Source organism: Phoenix dactylifera, chromosome 9 (assembly GCF_009389715.1).
Source record: "Phoenix dactylifera cultivar Barhee BC4 chromosome 9, palm_55x_up_171113_PBpolish2nd_filt_p, whole genome shotgun sequence".
NCBI lineage: Eukaryota > Viridiplantae > Streptophyta > Magnoliopsida > Arecales > Arecaceae > Phoenix > Phoenix dactylifera.
In genome coordinates, this window is record NC_052400.1 from 20,313,219 (window position 1) to 20,333,593 (window position 20,375).

At 37.5% G+C, this 20,375-nt stretch overlaps 2 protein-coding genes across 7 annotated transcripts; both read right to left on the reverse strand.

The window, feature by feature from the left end:
- Positions 1-2,235: 2,235 nt before the first annotated feature.
- On the reverse strand, positions 2,236-7,543 carry LOC103709548 (protein NDL2-like). 3 transcript variants are annotated; one of them, XM_008794966.4, is made up of 11 exons: positions 7,264-7,543; positions 5,126-5,225; positions 4,434-4,531; positions 4,224-4,312; positions 4,001-4,061; positions 3,832-3,918; positions 3,654-3,731; positions 3,512-3,568; positions 3,369-3,424; positions 3,131-3,266; positions 2,236-2,867 (listed from the first exon to the last, which is right to left on the reverse strand). In XM_008794966.4, exons 1-11 carry the CDS (start codon positions 7,321-7,323, stop codon positions 2,646-2,648), a joined length of 1,044 nt encoding a protein of 347 aa, XP_008793188.1. In that variant the 5' UTR covers positions 7,324-7,543; the 3' UTR covers positions 2,236-2,645. The 3 variants fall into 3 exon arrangements, with proteins under 3 accessions (XP_008793188.1, XP_008793186.1, XP_008793185.1); XM_008794964.4 differs by having other exon boundaries at positions 3,369-3,568; positions 4,434-4,513; XM_008794963.4 differs by having other exon boundaries at positions 3,369-3,568.
- A 6,110-nt stretch (positions 7,544-13,653) lies between these two features.
- LOC103709549 lies at positions 13,654-20,375 on the reverse strand. Of its 4 annotated transcripts, XM_039130395.1 has the most exons (5): positions 20,026-20,375; positions 19,812-19,926; positions 16,728-17,625; positions 16,287-16,452; positions 13,654-14,072 (listed from the first exon to the last, which is right to left on the reverse strand). In XM_039130395.1, exons 3-4 carry the CDS (start codon positions 17,576-17,578, stop codon positions 16,293-16,295), a joined length of 1,011 nt encoding a protein of 336 aa, XP_038986323.1. In that variant the 5' UTR covers positions 17,579-17,625; positions 19,812-19,926; positions 20,026-20,375; the 3' UTR covers positions 13,654-14,072; positions 16,287-16,292. The 4 variants fall into 4 exon arrangements, with proteins under 4 accessions (XP_038986323.1, XP_038986324.1, XP_008793189.1 ...); XM_039130396.1 differs by lacking the exon at positions 19,812-19,926; XM_008794967.4 differs by having other exon boundaries at positions 19,812-20,375.

The window sequence follows — 20,375 nt, forward strand, 5'->3', positions numbered from 1 at the left end:
AGTATAGTTTGTACCAACTATACTTCAGCAATGTTGACGAGTTTCCTAGAACTCGTCAGCAATGTTGACGAGTTCCTCCACCGTGCTGAGAGACCTCATAACGGGCAAACCGCAACTTCAGCAATGTTGACGAGTTCCTAGAACCCGTGGGGCTCCGTTTGGAACGGCTGTAATGGGATTTTTTTGTTCTCCGTTTAAACTTAGTTTAATTGCCAAACACGTTCGGCTGTCGGGAGGGTTAGTCTAGAACCTACTAGCTGGTCAAAGTGCAACCATTACACACAAACCGGGTTTTTTTACTTGGATGTAAGAAACCTTGGTTTAATCTTAAACCAGGTTTGCCCTCTTTTAATCTCGCCATTATTAACATAATATTAATATAAGGATGAAATTAACACTACTACTACAGTTATATCATATTATATTATCATAAAATTATTATAATATTTATGTTAATATATTATAACTTGATATTATGCATAATTTAATATTATAAGTATTATATTAATTATTATAATACATTATTATATTGTATTATATTATTATAATATTTGTATCATATTGATATCATTATAATATTATTATATTATATAATAATATATAATAATATAAGATGAAGTGTACTTTTTTAGAAAAAAAGAGTATTTACTTCTCTCGGTTTCAGAACCAATACTAGGACGTTGAAATCAAAGATCGACATCATAAATTATAATCTATGTCATTAAAAATACCTAACAAGTAACAACCAAAACTTATTTGTTTTCGCAATATTTAATCTTTGCATCATGTGGATATAAAAATAAAAGATTAAAATGAGATGCGGCTGTTTTGCTATGATTTAAACTTTAAAATCTATTGATTTTCATCTATATATATATATATATATTGTAACATATGTAAATTATGATTAATAAAATCAATATTCAACTTAAATAATTTATCATGTATTTTAGCATATTAGCATAAGAAAGATTATTTCCTTTTTTTTTAATCCACATGATGCATAGATTAGAGACTAATAAAATCTATCTTTTGGTTTCTACATACTTTTAGTGGTATAGTCATATTTAATGGTGTAAATCCTTATTTTGTATGTTAGGTTATTAATTTGGAATCGAGAGAAGCATAGTCCACCTTAATATTATAGTATAATGTACAACAAGGCATCACGGTTTATTATCATTTGCAATTTATAATATATAACATTTGATAATAAAATAATATATAATATTATATAATATTTTTATCATATCATTATTATTTGTAATATATTATTATATTATAGAAGAATTGGGACTGGATGGTCAAACTTGTGCAGTTTCCTAAACATTCATCCTTTTCATCCACTAGTTCTCCAACATTCAAACAGCATGTTTTATCACTGGTCAATATCAAAAGAGCAATCATTACTTAGGCTAACAGCTTATTATCTCAAATGCAGAATAAAATTTAAAAACTCGCTAAATCAGGTATAAATAAAAAAAATTTATTATTACTTTCTGGAACATCTGAAAAGCAAGTAACATCTTCCACATCTATTCTTGTTTCAATGTTTGTTGGTCTTGACCTAGACTTTTGAAAATGGCACGAGGCGGTTGAAGTGCGGAGGACGGCTATTTATTTTAATTCAAACTAAATTATTTAAGAAACACTGTGGATGGCGCCTCAACAAGTGGAGCAGAATGGCAACTCCAAACAGTATAAACCACAGATTCTCTCTGCCATGCGGCATCGTCCTGATTGACGAGTTGATTCTGCCCCATATTTGGTGGAGTTTGGCAACTTCGTAGGCGACTTTGCCTACGACTCCTTGGGCTCCAGGATTCATGATCCGTCTGGCACTGGCATACATGCTCTGAAAATATAATCCATCGAGCAACCTTGCGTGATCCTTTGGTTAATGACTAATTCAACCATTTCCTCCTAAAACCGGCAGAAAATTATAAATAGACATCCTCCACATTTCTCCAGCCTCGTGCCATTTTCAAAAGTCTAGGTCAAGACCAACAAACATTGAAACAAGAATAGATGTGGCAGATGCTTCATCAGGCATACCTACCTTACCGTGACAAACATTCCAACAGGGAGGCAATAGAAAAACATCAGGCATACTTTAAACCTGCACCAATAATACACGACGTGGATGTGTTTGGTATGGATGTAAACATCATAAAACATAACCACAGACTAAGAATGGGCATCACTTTTCAAAACACCACCATAGGGCGACATGTGTGACTGAAAAAAAGGACACGAAGTCCGGCCAGCTTAATAAAGTTAAATTTGTTAACGGAAGAGGACATTACAGCACATATCTAATGATTGATGACAGCGCATCTTCCTTATTTTTATTTGCAAATCATAAAATAATGAAAAGATTTACAAGGGTTATAACTACGAATGAATGGAATAGAAGAATCTTAAGCAATATAACATCCCCGCCCCCCCCCCCCCCCAGGGGTCCTAACCTCAACTTTGTATCTTTTGCATGCCTACGGACCAGTAAATCCGTTCGTTCCCCACGTCAAAAAAAGGCCACAAAACCATATCTATAGAGCAAGTACATCCCGAATGTAATCCATCATTCAACCTGCCTGGGTCTACGCCCACTTGTGAGTGTATCATGCCGCCTCCGCCCTGCCCTCTCAAACTTGCAGCGAGACCCTTGTCTTGATGGGCTTTAGCTTTACTCCCATGCTCTCAGGTGAAAGCAGCTCAGGGGAGATGGATGACGGACTGAGTGGGCTCCGTGGGCTGCAGCTCATCTGGCATGGCCTGTACAGCCCGTACCCCATGAGGAAGTACTCCATGGGTATCAGCATGGCATGGGGCTGCTCTTCTGTCACAACTGACCCACACGCCTGCACCTGCATTTGCGTTCCCAGGAAACACCCCCCCGACCCCACAGTGATAGTTGTTGAGTGATGGATCCTCATAACAGTCATAGATTATGCGACAGCCTTCAATATATATATATATATATATATATATGTATGTATGTATATATATATATATATGTATATATATATATATATATATATATATGTATGTATGTATGTATATATATATATATATATATATATATATATATGTATGTATGTATGTATGTTTTGTAAGCTAAGAACAATACCTCAACCAATGCGCTGTATCTTCTGTCCAGATTTGTGGCCATGTGGAGGGCCTCGGAATGGAAGGGAGAGTTCTCGCCCACAAAAATTACTGTCCTGCACTGCAGTTTCTTCAATGATTCCGTCAAGTCATGTCTCCTGTTTGTTTTCATTGGCGGGGGGAGCATAAAAGGGTTATGAGTACATGAGCTCCATCTTTAGCTGAAACATTCATAGAATAAAGAGAGTAAGGGACCATACCCATTTATCGATTGGAGAAATCTCCAGACGTTTGTGCTCTGCCTCTCATCCAGCAACTGCAGGCGATAAATAGAGACCATTGTAAGAGAAAATTTGTAATCACCACAAAAGGCACGCAGAGGTATGGTATGCAGAGTACTAACACTTCTACAGGCTTGTACGATATCAGATTCAGGAACCTGTGAACTTCCACGAAGTTCCTGCCAATGAAAAATTGCAATGAGATATAGAATAAAACATACAATCAAGGTAAATAAGCAGAAGAATGAAGCAATGCTAGTATACCTTGCTGAAGTATCGTTGAAGCAAGCATTCCTTGATCAAGCCACACATCCCATAATAATATAGCAAATTCGATATAACCTTTCAATTTCAGTTTATTCATCAGCATAACATCACAATGATTCAAAAACGCCAAAAAAAAAAAAAGGAGAGAGAACACAAAATGACTATGAAATAGTACCTTATTATAGAACCACTCAGTCCATGAGGGAGACTTACACAGAGGTGAGACAAGCATCAAACCAAGCACGCGCTCCCTGTATTTTGTCTGCAACCGGTTCGTAGAAGCATAACTCAGTAAACATTTAGATAAGCATGAATTTGAAAGGTCTTATTTGCAGAACACCTACAGCAAAAAGGGTAAGAATATAAGCACCGGCTGTGACCCCCAAACACATCACTGAACCTAACCTGGAAAGAGCAAGATTTAAAATAAAATGTGTTAAAAAACCAAAACGCATCCAGAGGAGATGCTTTCTCCATTCATAGTTTCACAGTTATAATTGCAAGCTGCACTTCAATTAAAAAAAAGAGAGAGAAGAAAAAGGAAAAAGAAACAGAATTGTACATTACCCAAAGTAATCAAGAGCTTCGGCCACCTGATCTGCTAACTGGTCAACAGAAGGCGCTGGAACATCTGAAGAAATTGGAGCAGCTCCCAACTGCAAGACTCAAAGAAGATAACCAAGAAAATCACATGACCAAATTGTTGAAAAGGAATATAACACATATTACACATTTTCTGCATAAACATATAACAAAATATGTGCTGGAATTACTGACCTCATGTCCTGGAGGGCTTATATGGTATATGCAGAAATTGTGAAGCAGCAATGAAGAAGCCTCAGGACAAAAAAATAATCCTTGAAAACAGGACATATCTGATCAAAACAAGAAGTAGACTAAGTGCACAAAATTTCTTGTTCTAACAGACACTGAATTTTTATTTTCTACCATGTCCTCTTGTCTATCAATGCCCTATTTATTCTCTTATCAGGAAAAGAACTAAGTTACAGAAGAGCCAGGTACGAACAAAAGAAAAAAAAATGCTAGGTAAATAAGGCACTACCGCACCTATGTGCAATCCTTTATGCAGTGTGAAGGGCAAGCATGCCCTTCGCCCGGCAAGATGCCGATCCAGCACTTCCCAGTCAGCATGCAAAAGAGGACCATGTTGGCATATAATTTTCCAAGACAATAACATAAACTAATATAGAGATGGATGGTCATGCACAATGGAAAGGTTATTTGCACTAATGGTCAGTAATATATGAAGTGAGGAAGAAAACATTACGATCATTCAAGGCAAGCTAAGTGGAAAAGATAAAATATTCAGTACAACAAACAGCTAAAGGACATCTTGTTGGAGATTAAAATAATATCTAATAAAGTCCACTCAAAATGGAAAATAATTGGAATGGATGAAACAAAAGGAGGCAAACATGCTAAAGTATTTGTGGTGTCATCATACTCACGATTTAAAGCTACATCTGGATAGGTGACTAGTGCAGGCTTTTCAAGATCCCCAAATACAGCAACTGATACTGGGCCATGGCTTGTTTGTATATGATGTTCCTGAGGGAATCCAGGATAAACACATTGAGCAAGCACGGAAAACGAGAAAAAAAAGTACTGATTGATAGTTGATAGAGATGAAAAAAAAAAAAGCTAACATGGTTCAAATAAGCATCAAATGCATTGATTCAAAAAAAAATTCCACACAATTTAATGTAATACTAACAATAAGTTATTCTAAAATTATTAGTTCAAGGTAAAATAGGTGAAGTATGCAGTAGCATATGGTTTCATTTGACCAAATTATATGCATAATAAATCTGCTTTATCTATGACAGGTAAAAATAGATCCATCAAACTGGTATGTATAAAAAAACAAAAGGTGGAGAAACATGGATCTGCATTTCAGATATGATGCTTAGAATTTGAGACTCCATCCAAGCAAGCATTCAGATTTACCAAAAGGGATAGAACTTGCTAAGACTATCAGGGGCTCAATCTTCTTTTCCCATTCATTATAGTGATTCAGAGCTTTGTAAAGGTTTTACACCTTATTTAAATTCCTCTTTGGCATTTCAGATAGACAATTTTGAGGATAATTATTATGGTGCTTTATTTAAAAAAATATAAGACATTTTACAAACTGGTAAACTAATGCAGCAAATACAGAAGTGATTAATAAGTAAAGCAGTTCCTTTGTCTTGGACCTAATGAATAGAAAGAAGAAGAAAAAATGCGAAAACAGATAACATAAGGATAAGGAAAACCTAATGATAAGCCTGGACATAGAAACCACACAGCATTAAGCATTTCTGAAGTCAAAACAGGAAAAAAATAGAAAGATAAGATTCATTAAGTAAAAGAGGAAAGACAGTAATGCAACCAAAAGAAATATCAAGCCGTTCATAACTCCCAAATGGAGGATGAGGGAAAAGGACAAATTTGAAAAATGTAATCATCTGTAATTCAAAATAATAATAATAATAACAGAAACAACTCAGTATGTTAGAGAACCAAAAGTAGATATTATCGACACATTGATGTAAGAACCAAGAGTAAGAGATGCAGTGATATTCCTTTCAAACAATTAATTTCTGATAACTTCATATAGAAGCATCATTGCAAATAAACAATAATAAGATGAAGAGGTTAGCCAAACTTAGATTCCATATAAGGTCCAGGAGATTTAATCACAACCAATTGGCACGCAAATTCTTATTAACGCTCCAATAAACTTAGCCACAAACCTATCAAACCCTTTAAAAAAAAAAAAATCAAACTTTTCGTCTATCAACTACGAAAAAAAAATCGTCATGAAGCCAAAGAATTATCTAAAACTGATTGGATTTCTCGGAATATCTGTATAGAAAACTGAATCCTAAAAATTGGTAAAGTCCGTTTAGATGCAAACAATCTTTAGGTTATCTTAAAATAAATATTTGCCGAATTCAAACTAAAAAAAAAACAGAACGAAGAAGGTTATCTGAAACCTACATGCATGGAAGAGAAAATAATAACACTCTGTGTGTGTGTGTGTGTGTGTGAGAGAGAGAGAGAGAGAGGAAGGGAGGGAGGGAGGGAAGGAGAGAGAGAATTGCAAGAGAAGCCCAAAGAAAGAGGATAAACGGAATAACAATATCTTCTGGGTTGTAACAAAATTAAAGAAAGAACTGCATTACCAGCTCCGTTACAAATAAAGGGATAAAAGAAAAGGAAAAGAACTCAGGAAAGCAATTTGGTAGTTCTAATCACAATCACAGAAGCGATACAGCGAAAAACGAAACCCCATCGCATAGCGCACCATTCTCGCATAAAAATAAAAATAAAATACAATCAGCGTAGGCAAAAGCTCGATCAACAACACAGTTCCCATTCCATCTCCAAAGAAATAAACGCCGACACCTTTAAAACCAAGGGATTAAACCTCGCAGTTTCCCCCGAATAAATCCTCCAAATACCTCAAAAAAAGAAAACAAAGAAGCACAACGACTCAAATGCAGAATAACACCAGATCCAAGATTTAACAAAATCTTAAAAAGACGGGGGAAAAAAAACAAAACAAAAGAAGTAGCAACCCAATCGATCAAGAAACCCTGACCTTTCCGCCGAACGAAATCCTCTCCACATCAACGGACACCGAACTGCTCGATTCTCCCATCAGGCCAAGCAAACCCCTAATCCTCCTCGAGCCTTCTCGCCTCCCCTCCCTCCCCACCGGCTTTTCGATGAACCCCTCTCTCCTCTCTGCTCCCTCCTCTCTCTCCCTTATAGCAAGCGTGAGTAGCGTCCGCTCTCGCCCGAACCCTTTAATTAACCCCGGTTAACGCCACCGACGCTCTCTCTCCCTCTCCATTACATCTTCCCACACACTGTTCTCCCCAACAGCTGGCACCCGGCGGGTCTCCACGCAGCTTAACTGAAGGTAACCGGTCGACTCTAACCGCGGGTTACCATACCGACAATTTTCGGGCTAATTTACGATCGCGACCCCTCAACCCCCCGATCGCGACCCCAGCAGCCACTCCTACCGATTGCTCGCCGTCCCAACCCGGGCCGGTTCGGCGGGCGCGCCGTTCTGACCCCCGCACGTGATAAGGCGGGGCCCACCGCCCCCTAGTGACACGTGGCAATTTTTGACGGGTCTCGGCAGAGGTTAACGTTAGGATCACAGAGGTACACCTGATGGACGGACCGGGTGGGTCCGCGTATCAGTCGTCATGCCATCTGTGCCGTTGGGAGTGCAAGAAATTAGTTGGGTAATGGACCACGTGGCGTGCAATTAATGTGGGAAAGATCAAAAAGAATGTTTGGTCAACGCGGTGGGGTTCGGTAACTTGTGGTAAACTCTGTCTACGTGGGTGGTAAGATTTGGGGATAAGTTTTTGCTCTTCTTGGACGCGTCATTCCATGGTGACGCCCGTTTTTTTGTCAGGCGAATTGGAAAGGGTATGGCCGAACCCCAACGCCGTCTTTTTTATCGACTTTTACCGATGAAAACAACCATGATTTTCTAAATATGTTAAATCTTTTACTAAAGCTCTGTCTAGAATTACTGTTGGCAGTAGAAATTTTAGAAGTAGAGCTTTTATAACTAAAATTTTTATAAAAAATTATTTATTATTTGATAACTATATTTGTAAAGTATTGTAAAACTTTAACATATATTTGTTAACCAAAATAAGATTGTGCTTTTAATATAATAAAATAATAATAAATAATATTATATATTTATTTTATATTAAAATATTATTAATTTTTATAATATTATTATAATATAGTATAATATAATATTGAATACTATAGTATAATAATATAACATAATATGATATGATAATGTATTATTAATTCTTCCTGGTTTTAGAATTTTTTTTGTTAAGAGATTGCTGAGTTGGACATAAATTCTCCCTAACCAAGTGATTATCCTAAAATAGACAAACAAAAAATATAAGTAAAATTAATCAAATTTTTAAATTTAGAAACTTAAGAAAAATGTTAATTTAGATAGTGATTTTTGTTTTGGATGTCTCAAAAATGTATAGAAAGCTTATTCATACATCGGATTAAAAATATAGTTGATCGTACTAGGAATAGTAATACGGCAGCTTCATTGGAATTAAAAAAAAAAAAAAATCTGTTGGCCGAATGTAAATGATACAATCTTGATTTGGGCCGATATAGAGATCAAGATGTGTGTTCACAAATGATCACAAAATTTTGGTTCACTAAATTAAGGATGCAAAATCAATAAGCAGACACCTCATTTATATAAATATTGAATTTTTTCTGAGGCTTAACTCTTAAAGCACACCTTGTTGATAGGTGGACAATGATACCAAAGCTGTCCTTTCTTTAATCAGACACCATGTTTGCTGTAGTAGTATCATATGGGTTAGGAGGAATAGTTCTAACAATAAAATCTAGACCCACGTGGAGTATTCCTTATGCCCATCCAAAAGACAGCCTTGTCCATGGCTAAATTGGCAAGCATAAGCTGGTTTGAATAAGTCCGACAGGAATCTACACTAAGCCATTCTTGCTCATCAAAATTTGGACCTAAACGTCCCCTAATGAACTCCCCCAACAATGGAAAATGTTATATTTCAAACGCTTTCATGATTGGTTGTAGCTTCTATACTTTGTTCCGCAAAAAAAGATTCACCTTCTGATTGGATCATCTGTAGCTCATTTTGAAATTTATGCAAATAGGGAATGGTAGAGTTCAAAGTGCTTTGAGATCTTCAACGTTTACGATTCAACAATGGATTTGTGCAAAAAAAAGATAAATCCTTTTTTTTTTCTGGATTCTTTCATATGATGACGTACAAAAAGTGAATGAGATGGAATTAGAATGACTATATTAGCAACTTATCAAAGCTTGCACAAAAGTTTACAGACTTGGTCGTCATGGATCCATTGGTGTTCTTAATAAAACAAATTCATATCCACGTATTCAATTTCATCTAGGATCCAAAGAGAAGTCAGGGACCTCTCATGTTGTTATCCAAGATCAGTGGATAAAAATAAAAAGGGCAAAGCTACGAGGGTTGGTGAGGTCAAATTGAAAGATGGGCACCCTCCATTGTTAATTAGAGTTATGCCATGCATTGTTAACACTTAGCTTTCATAATTAGAGGTAACATCCCATCAGCCTCCCACTTAAAAAATTAAGGTTTATCATATTAATTAATTATATCACCCATAAGCACAAGAACGTATCATATACATATTATTAGAATCTTTGACCAGAGGAAGGAGCTTGGGGATACTTTTAAAGCTACCTACCAAGTCAAATTACCATGTCAAGTTAATCAGTCGGCATCAAAAATAGTAGGAAAGTTAAAATAAAATTCGACATGCCGTTGACGTAATTGTTCTGTTGATCCTTTTATTTCGGCACTTTGTAACATCAATAAAAAAAAAAAAAAGTGACATGAAATTGCCATTTGCTTCATGGTTTTCTTTTTGAATAACTGTAGCATTGCTTATATTTGGGTAAAGATAATGCAGCATTCCAGATATGACTAAAGCACCTAAGTTATAAATCATATGGAGTTAAACTTTGGCATCGAAAAATAATTGAACAATAAAAAGTTAAATTGGAGAATAACAGTGAATGATCCATCAGAAGTTCAAAAAATCCTCAAATTCAAATTAGAGAGTAAAAAAAACACAAACACATAAAAAAAAAAAAACATAATTGAAGCGTGCAACATAAACAGCAAGAAGTGAGATTGTCTATTTCATGATTAATCTCACTAAACAATTTATAAGCAAATAAATGCCTTGTAACTCTATGACTTATAATTTAGTTATTAGACTATAGACTAAAAAATGTTGAGATAGTTGTGAGGACTTGTACGGATGTGTTTTTAGTCTCATATCAGTTATCCGCTTGGTAGATTTTGGATACTTATACAGAATCAAGGAATCTAAATAATACATTCTGGCTGCTTTTTTAGGTAAGATTTTAGATTGTGACAAAAATTATATTAGAGCAGATCTAGCCTATAACCTATATAGACTGGAGGACAATGTAGCACAAATTTAAGGAGGCTGACCACAGGCTGATGTGGTGTTTATAAATGGATTTAGATCTTTAGCTTGATAAGGATACCAAGGCTCAAACAGAGGGAGTATATGAGAACTTGTGCAGGCGTATGCCCACATCGGTTATCCGCTGGATAGATCTTGGGTACTTATGTAGAATCAAGAAATCCAAATAATATATTCTAGCTAGTCTTTTTGGGTGAGATACTGAATTGTGACAATAGTAGCCTAAATATGTTCTCTCGAGTCCTTTTTTTTTTTCTTCCTAAAACCTTGATTCATCTACATCGCTTCAATTCTATTATGCACATGGAGAGGAGACGAAGTAGACCTAGTGAAAACATCCAGAGAATCCCTTATGCAGTACCGAAACAAAAAAGAAAAAAAGAAAAAAAGTAGGCCAAACGTTTCTGACACATTGCTCATCATAGGAAACAAGTCTAGAAGCGACTGTGGTCCAGCTTCCCTACAAGAAAACTTAGTGGATGCCATGCTTCTTTCTAAAGAAACAAAAGGGAGGTTGGGAAGAGTTTATTGCAAAGAAAGGTCTTGTCTGCCTCCACAAGTATCCTTAAATCATTTTGGAATGTGTTTTCCCTTTACTTGATGCTTGTTCTTTTGGTTGGAAAGGTTAATTAGGAACAGAGTAGCAAGAGTACTTTCCACATGACATTTTACCTTGGGAAAATGCATAGCTAACCCTATATATCAACCTATTTCTTCAACTAATGATCGTGACAAGCAGACTAAATAGTTAGCATTTAACCAAACTTTCTAAATAGTTAAACAGACTAAATGTCTGCTTTAACTAGATGCTGTTTAAATGGTTAACTTAAGTATCGCACATCCAATTAAGCAACCGTTTTTAATGTTCAAGTGGCCATTTATGTGAAAATGGATCTGATGATGTCACTGGAAGCAAGGCAACTTCTCCATAATAAATTATTAGCTCGATTTCCACTAGTTTTCTTCAATTTGTGACCTTGGTCAACTCCCATCTACCCATTAGAAAAGTTATAGAAATATATCAGAGCAAGAGAACAGCAGCTAAACATTGTCTTAGACTCATGCTTGAAATTCCAATTTCTTATCAGCTCTTATGCTAGCTAAATAGATATCTTAACTAACCAACATTTTTAAAGCATAAACAAAATTTAGCAACGGACGCTGCAAACCTTGAAACAGCACTCAGCTACCAGGTGTTAGGAATTGCTATGGATATCCCAACAAACCTGTAGAAGGAGAAAGAAAATTCATTGTTCTTTCCGTTATTCATGCAAGATATTAGACCCGGCTTAGAAGCCATTGGGAGAGCCCATATGACTACTTCAAAGCTAAAATGTTGTGGCCCACTGATGAATCAAACTAATCGACCTAATCACCTTTCAATTTGACCTAATCATACCAAACCCAACCTTGCATTAACCCAATCACAATCCTATAGCTTTGAAAGTAATTAGTTGCACAACCCATCCACTATCATGTAATCTTTTCTTCTTTCTTTTTTTTTTTTGCTTTTAAAATGCTAAAGTCCACCATCATAGAATCATTCTTTTTATTTGCTTTGCTTTCTGGTTGCAAATTCAGTTAACTTGGTCCTTGAAGTATTGCTCACATCAGGTTGAAGAGACTCATGGAAAATGGTCCCTAATGTGGGCCACTCAAATTCTCCTAATACCTCAAACCAGGGTAAACATGGGCATGCAGTACATCAACTACCAAGAGACTTTGCCAAATTGGGAAGTTGGTATTTCCAATGTATCATAAGAAGTTGATACATTACGGCGTCATCCGAATGGGATAAGTAAACAAAGCAACAACCCAACAAGGCACACCAAGCTTTTACAGGCAAACCCTTGCCCAACCTTCTTTTGGACTTAGACTGTCTCTCTTCAACAGCGTATTCTAGCAAACAACGGATTCTCTGCATCTATAGAATCTCTTTTCATTGCATACGATTCTCTCCATCTATGAGTCTGATTCTACAAAAAAAAAAAAAAAAAAAAAAAAGGAAGAAGAAGAAGAAAGAGATCAGTATGACAGACCACCTGCATGGTATTTCAGTGTTGGAAAATGCTATCTGCCCCTGTGAAAGAAGATATAAAGCTTGATTTTTCACTGATCCTCTAACACTTCAAACCTCGTATATTGTACCAAATATCAGGTCTATATCCTTCTTGGGATATTTTTTTTTAGAGTTAATACTCCAACAGTCTCTGACATTCGTCCAGAGTGCTACGCCTCGTAGAAATCAGCGTGGAGAAGGCAGCTTAAACTCGCACGCTTTTACATCCTTACAATGTACACCCTTCGCAAAATTAAATAAATAAATAAATAAAACTCTATGAGATTGAATCACACTTGATCTCTTCCATCATAGTTCTAAATTCACTTCTTTGCTAATCTCAAATAACACTGCCTTTTATTCTTTTTCTCTTTTCGAGGATGAGTTTTCTTGCGAGTATATACTATACACTTATGTACATAAAGAATGCACCTGTACCAGTATGATTTAGATTTATCCATATTTGAACTACTTGGTTGCAACTACGAAATCTTTGACAGTCTACATTGGTCCACAAAGACACTCCTAGGGATGTGCTCTGCTTATAAGAAAATTATGCTAAATAATGCTAACTGTATAAAAGTTATGTTAAATAATGCTAAAATTGTATGAATTTCGAACGAAAATTGTGCTAGAAGTTTTTTTGAACAAAAATACCTGATTTTTCAATTTCAACTCCACCCAGTTGGTGAATTTGGTGGGCTGCAATTGGGGCACCTAGCAGCATCCATCTGCTCATCATTGCTCCAAAGAGCACCTATCTCTATAGATCCAGCATTACCTGGGCAACAACCGGATTTCCCTAAAAAGGCTTTCCCAAGTTCCAAAAGCTTGTTACATGTCTATAGCTTGCCTAAGTAGTAACCGCTGCATTCGTTGATTTTAACCACAAGAATCAACATTCAAATATTTTCTCACAGTGCGACTGTCTTTCCTTTGGACAGCAAATGTGAGGGCGAACACCCAAAGCAACCATATTTTAGGAAACAAACAGCAAGATTCATCAGCCACTATTATACAGATCAGATTAGCAGGAAATTCTGAAACCAAAACTTGCTCCGGCGGCTCGAATCAGCGAGGTAGTCAACCATCTGGTTGTGCTCGTTGTGCATATGAGTCGAGCAAAACTCACCGAGAGTGGCCACCGTTGCCCCCAGATGTCATGGAGCAAGGGCGAAGGAGCTACTCTTTCCATTAATCCACGCGACAGTGATCTGAGTCTCCCTCCATACTTTTTGGTGCCCTTGAGGATATTAAGGTGTGGAGCGACCTTCCCGCGTCCCCTCGCAGCTCAACTGCCAACATGGATTGAGCAGAAATAATCTAATTATGTTACATCTCAAAAAGTCTCTGCAGCATGAACCAAATATTATTACATCAAAATCATTTTAGAAAACTTATTGTTAGATGGCATGAAACTAAAACCAGTTATAGGATATGTCAGATAACAAGCTTAAACAAACCTATGACCATATAAGACAATGCCAAGCCAACCAGCATCAGCTCAGCTGGTTGGCATCTCTCTTCACTCAGGAAAGGTCCAGGTCTGATCACTGGTGGTGACATCCTACCCTATTTGTCAAAACAACTAAAGCAGGCAACCCCGAAATTTTCAACCGAAATTTTCAAACGTATATATATAGGAGATCATGCCAATGGGGCTTGGGTCCTCTAGCTGGCAACCCTGTCGTCATGGCATGTGCTAGGAATAGATCCTGAGTTTGAATGTAGAAGGTGGCATTCCCACTGAATTTTCTAAAGAAAAAGAAAAGGACAGGAAAAGGATGGTAGGAGATCATCAAACAAATGTTACTGCCTACTGTTTACAATCAGATGATTGTAAAAACAACCATTGCCATGGCTGATTGCAGGTTAATTCTGACCCATGCAATCCTGAACATTGTCCATTGAGATGTTATGATGGATCTTGATGATTAAGTTGAAGGCAAGCAAAATGCAGCAGCAAACATACAAACTAGAACTGAAAAAGAGCCAAAATTTGGCTGCTCAGCCTTGGCTTGTTATATGTATAGTCATATCCTATAGTAGAAGTACATGGTAGTGGCTATTTTAGCTGTTTTCTGCATGGCTGGCTCATGTAGGAATTTCTATGCACGCTGGTGGTCTGTCGTGAGCCATACTGTCCAAGCAAAACACTTATATGTATGGCTTCAGGAGAACGGACCTCGCAGCCGATCCAAAGCCACATAGAAATTCCTATGCAGCGTACTGAGGTAGAGAGGTGGTGATCTCTTTGGCCAGGGTGGCAGCTAGACCAGGTGTCACTGGTGACGTGGAGTGAGGATCAAAAGGAAGCAGCTGGGGATGGTGGGTGAAGTGGGATGGGTGTCTAGGCAGGAGGAGATAGCAGAGCGGGCTGTGAGCAAAGTGTGGGGTAAGGAAAGGGGCATTTCAAGAAAGAGCAGCTTCATCTCTCCACCAGCGGTTACTCTCAGCCACTATATTGAGAGGAAATGAAATAATGATTAGCTAAGAACAGGATGGGTAGCTTCTTTTCTATATTAGAGTTTGAATACTGATAGCATGTGAGTGCCTCGACTAGTCTAGCAGTTTAGGCATGCATTGCACCAAGAAACTTCTTCTTCTAATTTGATGCTTCGTTTGAGGTTCTTTCTTTCCCGTGTTTATCAACTTTAAAAGTTTTTGATAAATCAAGGTTAAACATAACCTAGGGACAAAATTGGCCTATGTACCGATGATATTATTAAATAATAAATGTTAAAAGTTCTGAGTCACCAATTTGGTCTAATCTGTGAAATTCACATTAGTTTAGCTCAATATTTTTTATAATTTTCTTATCAATAATAATTTCTTTAGTTCAATAATTACCTATCAACAATATTTTTCTAATCATTTTACCCTTCTAGGAATATAATCCTAATCGTGCCCCTGATGATATATAATAACTAAAAGAATGTTTCCCAGCAATAGGAAAGGTTAGGGAAGATGCATAAATCTTTAGAATGATAATATGAAATGTGCTAGTAAATAAAATTATTTTGTCATGCTATCAGCATATGTGATTAATGAAGAGTTCTTCTATAAATTCTATTTAGATCGCTGATCCACTTGAGATCTTCACTAATTTTTTAATTGGATCGTCAAAATTTCTGAGTTCCTTATCGATCACGAGCCGGCGAACCCACAGACTAAAGTTGGAATATATCAATCTGTAGTCAAGGCAATTTCTGAGTTGCATCCAGAAAATAGTTGTGTAAATCCATTCTCGACAATTTATGTTTCTTTTAGATCCAACCCAAGAAACAAGTTTATTTTCGCAAAAACTCATTCTCGAAAAAAAAATCTCACAATACAAACCAAAACTTGCATGGAAACCATATGAATAAACCTATCTTTAATCATATCATTATAGGAGAAAACAATCGACCAAATTAAATATTGATAAAGGCTAAGCAAAAACTAATTGAATCTCACACATAAGAAAGCCGATGCAACTAAAAACTAAATGAAAAGGATTGCTGAATTACTCGCTCTCAGCAACAAAATGGGCAACAGGAAAAGCATGGAAACCATTTCTTTTCTGCAGCATCAGAAACTGCTTTTAGAGGATCCGGCTGTGGCTGAGGTTGCTCTTTTGGTGTACGTTGATGCACTGATTCAACCTTCATGGACTCATTTTTTCCATCTGTCAATCTGAAAGTTACCAAGCGATCAGTTTTTACCTCCAAAATACTCCTTCAAGTTACCACATATTGTAACACATGCAACTTAACATTGAAATATGTAGCAAAACTTGTAATTTATCTATGATCCACTTAGCATTTTATGTGCTAATTTCATCTACGGAACAAAGTGTAACTAAAATTACACATAATACGACACATAACATGCACATATATGCATGTGTGTGTGTGTTTGTGTGCATGTACATAAATAAACTGAAGTAGCATGTGAGAAAGAGAACATACATCGGAAATGCAAAAGAGCGGTAGCTGTTAACACTGCTATCAGAATGCTTGCTATCAGAATGAGGTACACCCCCAGCCAAAGGCTTGCCTTTTTCTTCTGCGGCTGCCCTTAAAACATCCTTCATGGCCTCAGCATTTGCTGCTTCAGCCACACTTGGTTCCTCTAGACCCAGTCCTGCACCCACACTTTGTGCTGGACTAGAGCCAGGTAGAGGAGAAATGGGCGGATAACCATCCCATTGTCCATTGTAGAAGCCACTCAGCTCTCCAGACCTTCCCATTTGGATACTGAACAATGATTCATTAGAAGCCACACTCCATTCCATGGGGGTCGTAGACTTGGTCCTTGCGAAAACGGAAGAGGGGATCCTGTTGGGATCATAGCCATCTGATTTTCCCATCACCTGGACTGGAGGGGACTGCTTTGCTCCAACATAATCTGATCCAGAGCTAGCATAGGGAGAGAATGGCATTTCCACTGACACCTGACCTGTCTGTACAGATCCAGTAAGTGTACTTTCATCCTGACTTAGACTTTTGACTTCGAGTTTACCAGCAGGGTCAGTAACTACTGCTTCGGACTGAGCATTCTCTCCATGTTGAGGAGGTCCTAAGTTGTTTGGCACCTCATCATGTCTTGCCGTCGCTTTGCTTAGCTCAACTGCATCTAGTTGGAAGAAATCTTCCTCAGATGATGTATCTGAGGAAGAGAACGATAAGCATAGTGCATCTTCCTCAATTATGGGCTCATTTCCATGCTTGGGCAGGCCATGTTCATCATCTTTAACATTTCCTGCCTCAAGACGTGTCTTTTCCTGTTCTATACTTGCACTCCCATGTGCAGAATTCATTTAATGATGTCTGGATCAAGTCTCAGATAAAGATTCTCCAATGATCTCTACCAAATGAAGAAGGAAAATCTCAGACATGAAATATTATAAATTCTCCATATATAAAGTATAACGTTGCCTGGAGAGGATCCAAAGTTACTCCATGAGAGCAAATCCTACATTATATAAATATGATGGCGACAAAGAGGAAACCAATAAAAAACACAGAAGTAGCTGGCAGTGTACACAAGAAGTGCAAGAAAACTCTATAAACCAATCAAGAAGGAAAAGAGAACCCAATGGAGGGCTTGCAATTGCAAGGCTTTAAGTCGCAACAGGTAATGTATGTGATGATCAAGTTTCTTATGAGTTTTCTATGACCTGGATCCAGCTCCTGTCTACTGGCAAGACCTTTTGGAGCACATAGGCGTTTCAGAGAAATAACACCACACTGCATCCAGGAAACAGCATTTCCTTCTTGTAACATGATATCTACATAAATGATCTTCGTTTGTACCCTTTTCAATAAATTTTTTTTTTACTTAAGACGGCAGAAAACTGATACACAATAATTTATATAAATGAAAATAAATCTCAAAATTGACTCGCAGAGATGATTGCAGTATTTAAAAAAAAGTTCCATCATATAAATCCTTAAGCTGATTCTTCTTTCACCTTTCATTTTCATTTGACAACCCATGTTAGCTATACAATGTTGGTCACAGTTCTTAATTTTGCGAGAAGAAAAAACTTATGCATGTTAAGATCCTATTTAAAAAATGATGTATCTAAATGGATGGGCCCAAGAGTATATAAGCATTACAAAAGTCTTTTAACCTATCCGATGCGTGACTATTATTCTATAACACCCTCTCTCACGTGAAGAGCCCGAGAGATAGAGTAGAACAAAGGGTGACACATGAATTAGTAAGTGGGAGCATGGAGGTTTCTGTAGGCTAGAAAGATCAGTGGCCTCTAATACCATGTTAAGATCCTTCCTATCTAAAAGTCCGAGCGTTTAGATGGATGGGCCCAAGAGCGCATAAGCGCCACAAGAGTCCTTAGCCTATCCAATTTAGGACTATTATTCCTCAACAATGCACATGGTTCCTAGGGGCCTTGTCTCCAAGATTATGAGTGCTCAAGACATGATAAACAGACAAACTAGTCTCATTATTTACAACACATGGACCATCCAAACAAATCTCCACCTACAAGCATATGAAGATACTGAGAAGAATATCTAATAAAGATGTCATGCAGAAGAATGGATATGACAGAACTACTGCCTGAAACACATTTTCATGATTAATAACAGATAGCACTTGCCTGAAGGTCATCAATATCCTCAGGTGGATGAGGATCTGATGATAGGAACAGACAGCTAGTGAGGATTAACCCACCAGATTGGAAGATAGACCGGTGGCAGATACCTAGAAAGTCAGATTTGACAAGCACTTGCTGCAACAACAAAGTGCCTAAATGACAACCATCAGAATCAGATATTGATTTATGGAACTCTAAGCAAGCTTATTCAAGATTAGCATGGAATGCTTTGTAGCAAACGGGGTGGCAGACTACCAAGGCTGAATAGTTAAGTGCATAATACAGGAAACGCAGAATCTAGCCAGACAGAAACATGCTAGATAGATGAGCTGGCAGCTTTTAGATCATTATTTGGTGTGCCCTTGGCTTCCATGCAGATGGTGCATATAACAAAAATATGGCTGCAAGAGGTTTGAGATGTGTTGTTCAAGACTACAGATGTTTCTGCTATTTCTTTTCCATGTCCTGTTTACATGCATAGACGCGTAATTGTATTGTAAATTACATCAAGCAGGTGCTGTTTTGAGAATATCTTGGTTTGCCAGCCTGAAATTTTACCTTCTCAATTCTGCAATTTTCAATTAAACTCTCCTGTAGACATAACCGAGTTACATGTTCATCAGTCTTGTGGCAGACCAATTTCAGTAGTAAACAATAAAACTATTGGGATAAAAAGAATCTTCATTTCCACAAATTGTGTTAAAACATAAAAGCCTAACGTTTCAATCTCAGCTGAAAAGTTTCATGACAGACTAAAGCTAATAACATTATGAGGGAACAAATTTCGTACACAGTCCAAGACATAAAACTTTTCTGGAAACTCATTGATATTGCACACAGAGCTAAAACAAGGAAGATGAAACGGGAAAAAATGGGAGTGATTTCTTGTCTAAGGAAAAAAAAAATCATGTAGAGCAATGAATTTTACCTCAACAGAATGATGATTGAGAGCTAATTAAACAATGTTATGTTGGAAAGTCGAGAAAAAAAAAAAGATCTCTTTTTCCTTTTCGCTTCCCACGTTTTCTTCCTTTTTCTCTTCTCTGGAACAGGAAACAAAAGGGAAGGTAGGTTGGGTCGGTGCCTTATTTAGGTTGGTAGAGGAAAGTCTGGGAAGGTAAAACAGGGGAAACTGGCTTTACCCTAATTAGGATAAAGAAAACCACCAGCCAACCGCAGTGGGTCGCGAAACACGGGAAACCCCCTAACTGCCCAACCATCGGACATTCTCCACAACTTCCTCGTCTGCTCTTCTGTTCTCTCCATAGCTCTCGCGAATCCCGCCACCTCCAGCCGTGCCGCCACCGGAATCACCGGAGCCATCGAGACCGTCGTTTGTTTGTAAACGGAGACGAGGCGAGAAGGAAGAGGCGGGCGGAGGGCGAGGGCGGCGGCCATGGCTGGAAAGGGAGATCAAGGTCGGACGAACTCCCTCGGATCGGGGAGCAGAATGGTTCAGGGACCTAACGACAATTGTTATAGAAACAGGGGG

Bases quoted from the DNA above. Each gene is read 5' to 3' on its own strand.
- LOC103709548 (XM_008794963.4), bottom strand. From the start codon at position 7,323: ATGGGAGAATCGAGCAGTTCGGTGTCCGTTGATGTGGAGAGGATTTCG. The intron at 5,226-7,263 runs GTCAGGGTTTCT...GGATTCCCTCAG, and splicing joins GGATTTCGTTCGGCGGAAAG to GAACATCATATACAAACAAG. The intron at 3,267-3,368 runs GTATGGTCCCTT...GAAAACAAACAG, and splicing joins TTTCTCCAATCGATAAATGG to GAGACATGACTTGACGGAAT.
- LOC103709549 (XM_039130396.1), bottom strand. From the start codon at position 17,578: ATGAATTCTGCACATGGGAGTGCAAGTATAGAACAGGAAAAGACACGT. The intron at 16,453-16,727 runs GTATGTTCTCTT...GGTAACTTTCAG, and splicing joins CGCTCTTTTGCATTTCCGAT to ATTGACAGATGGAAAAAATG.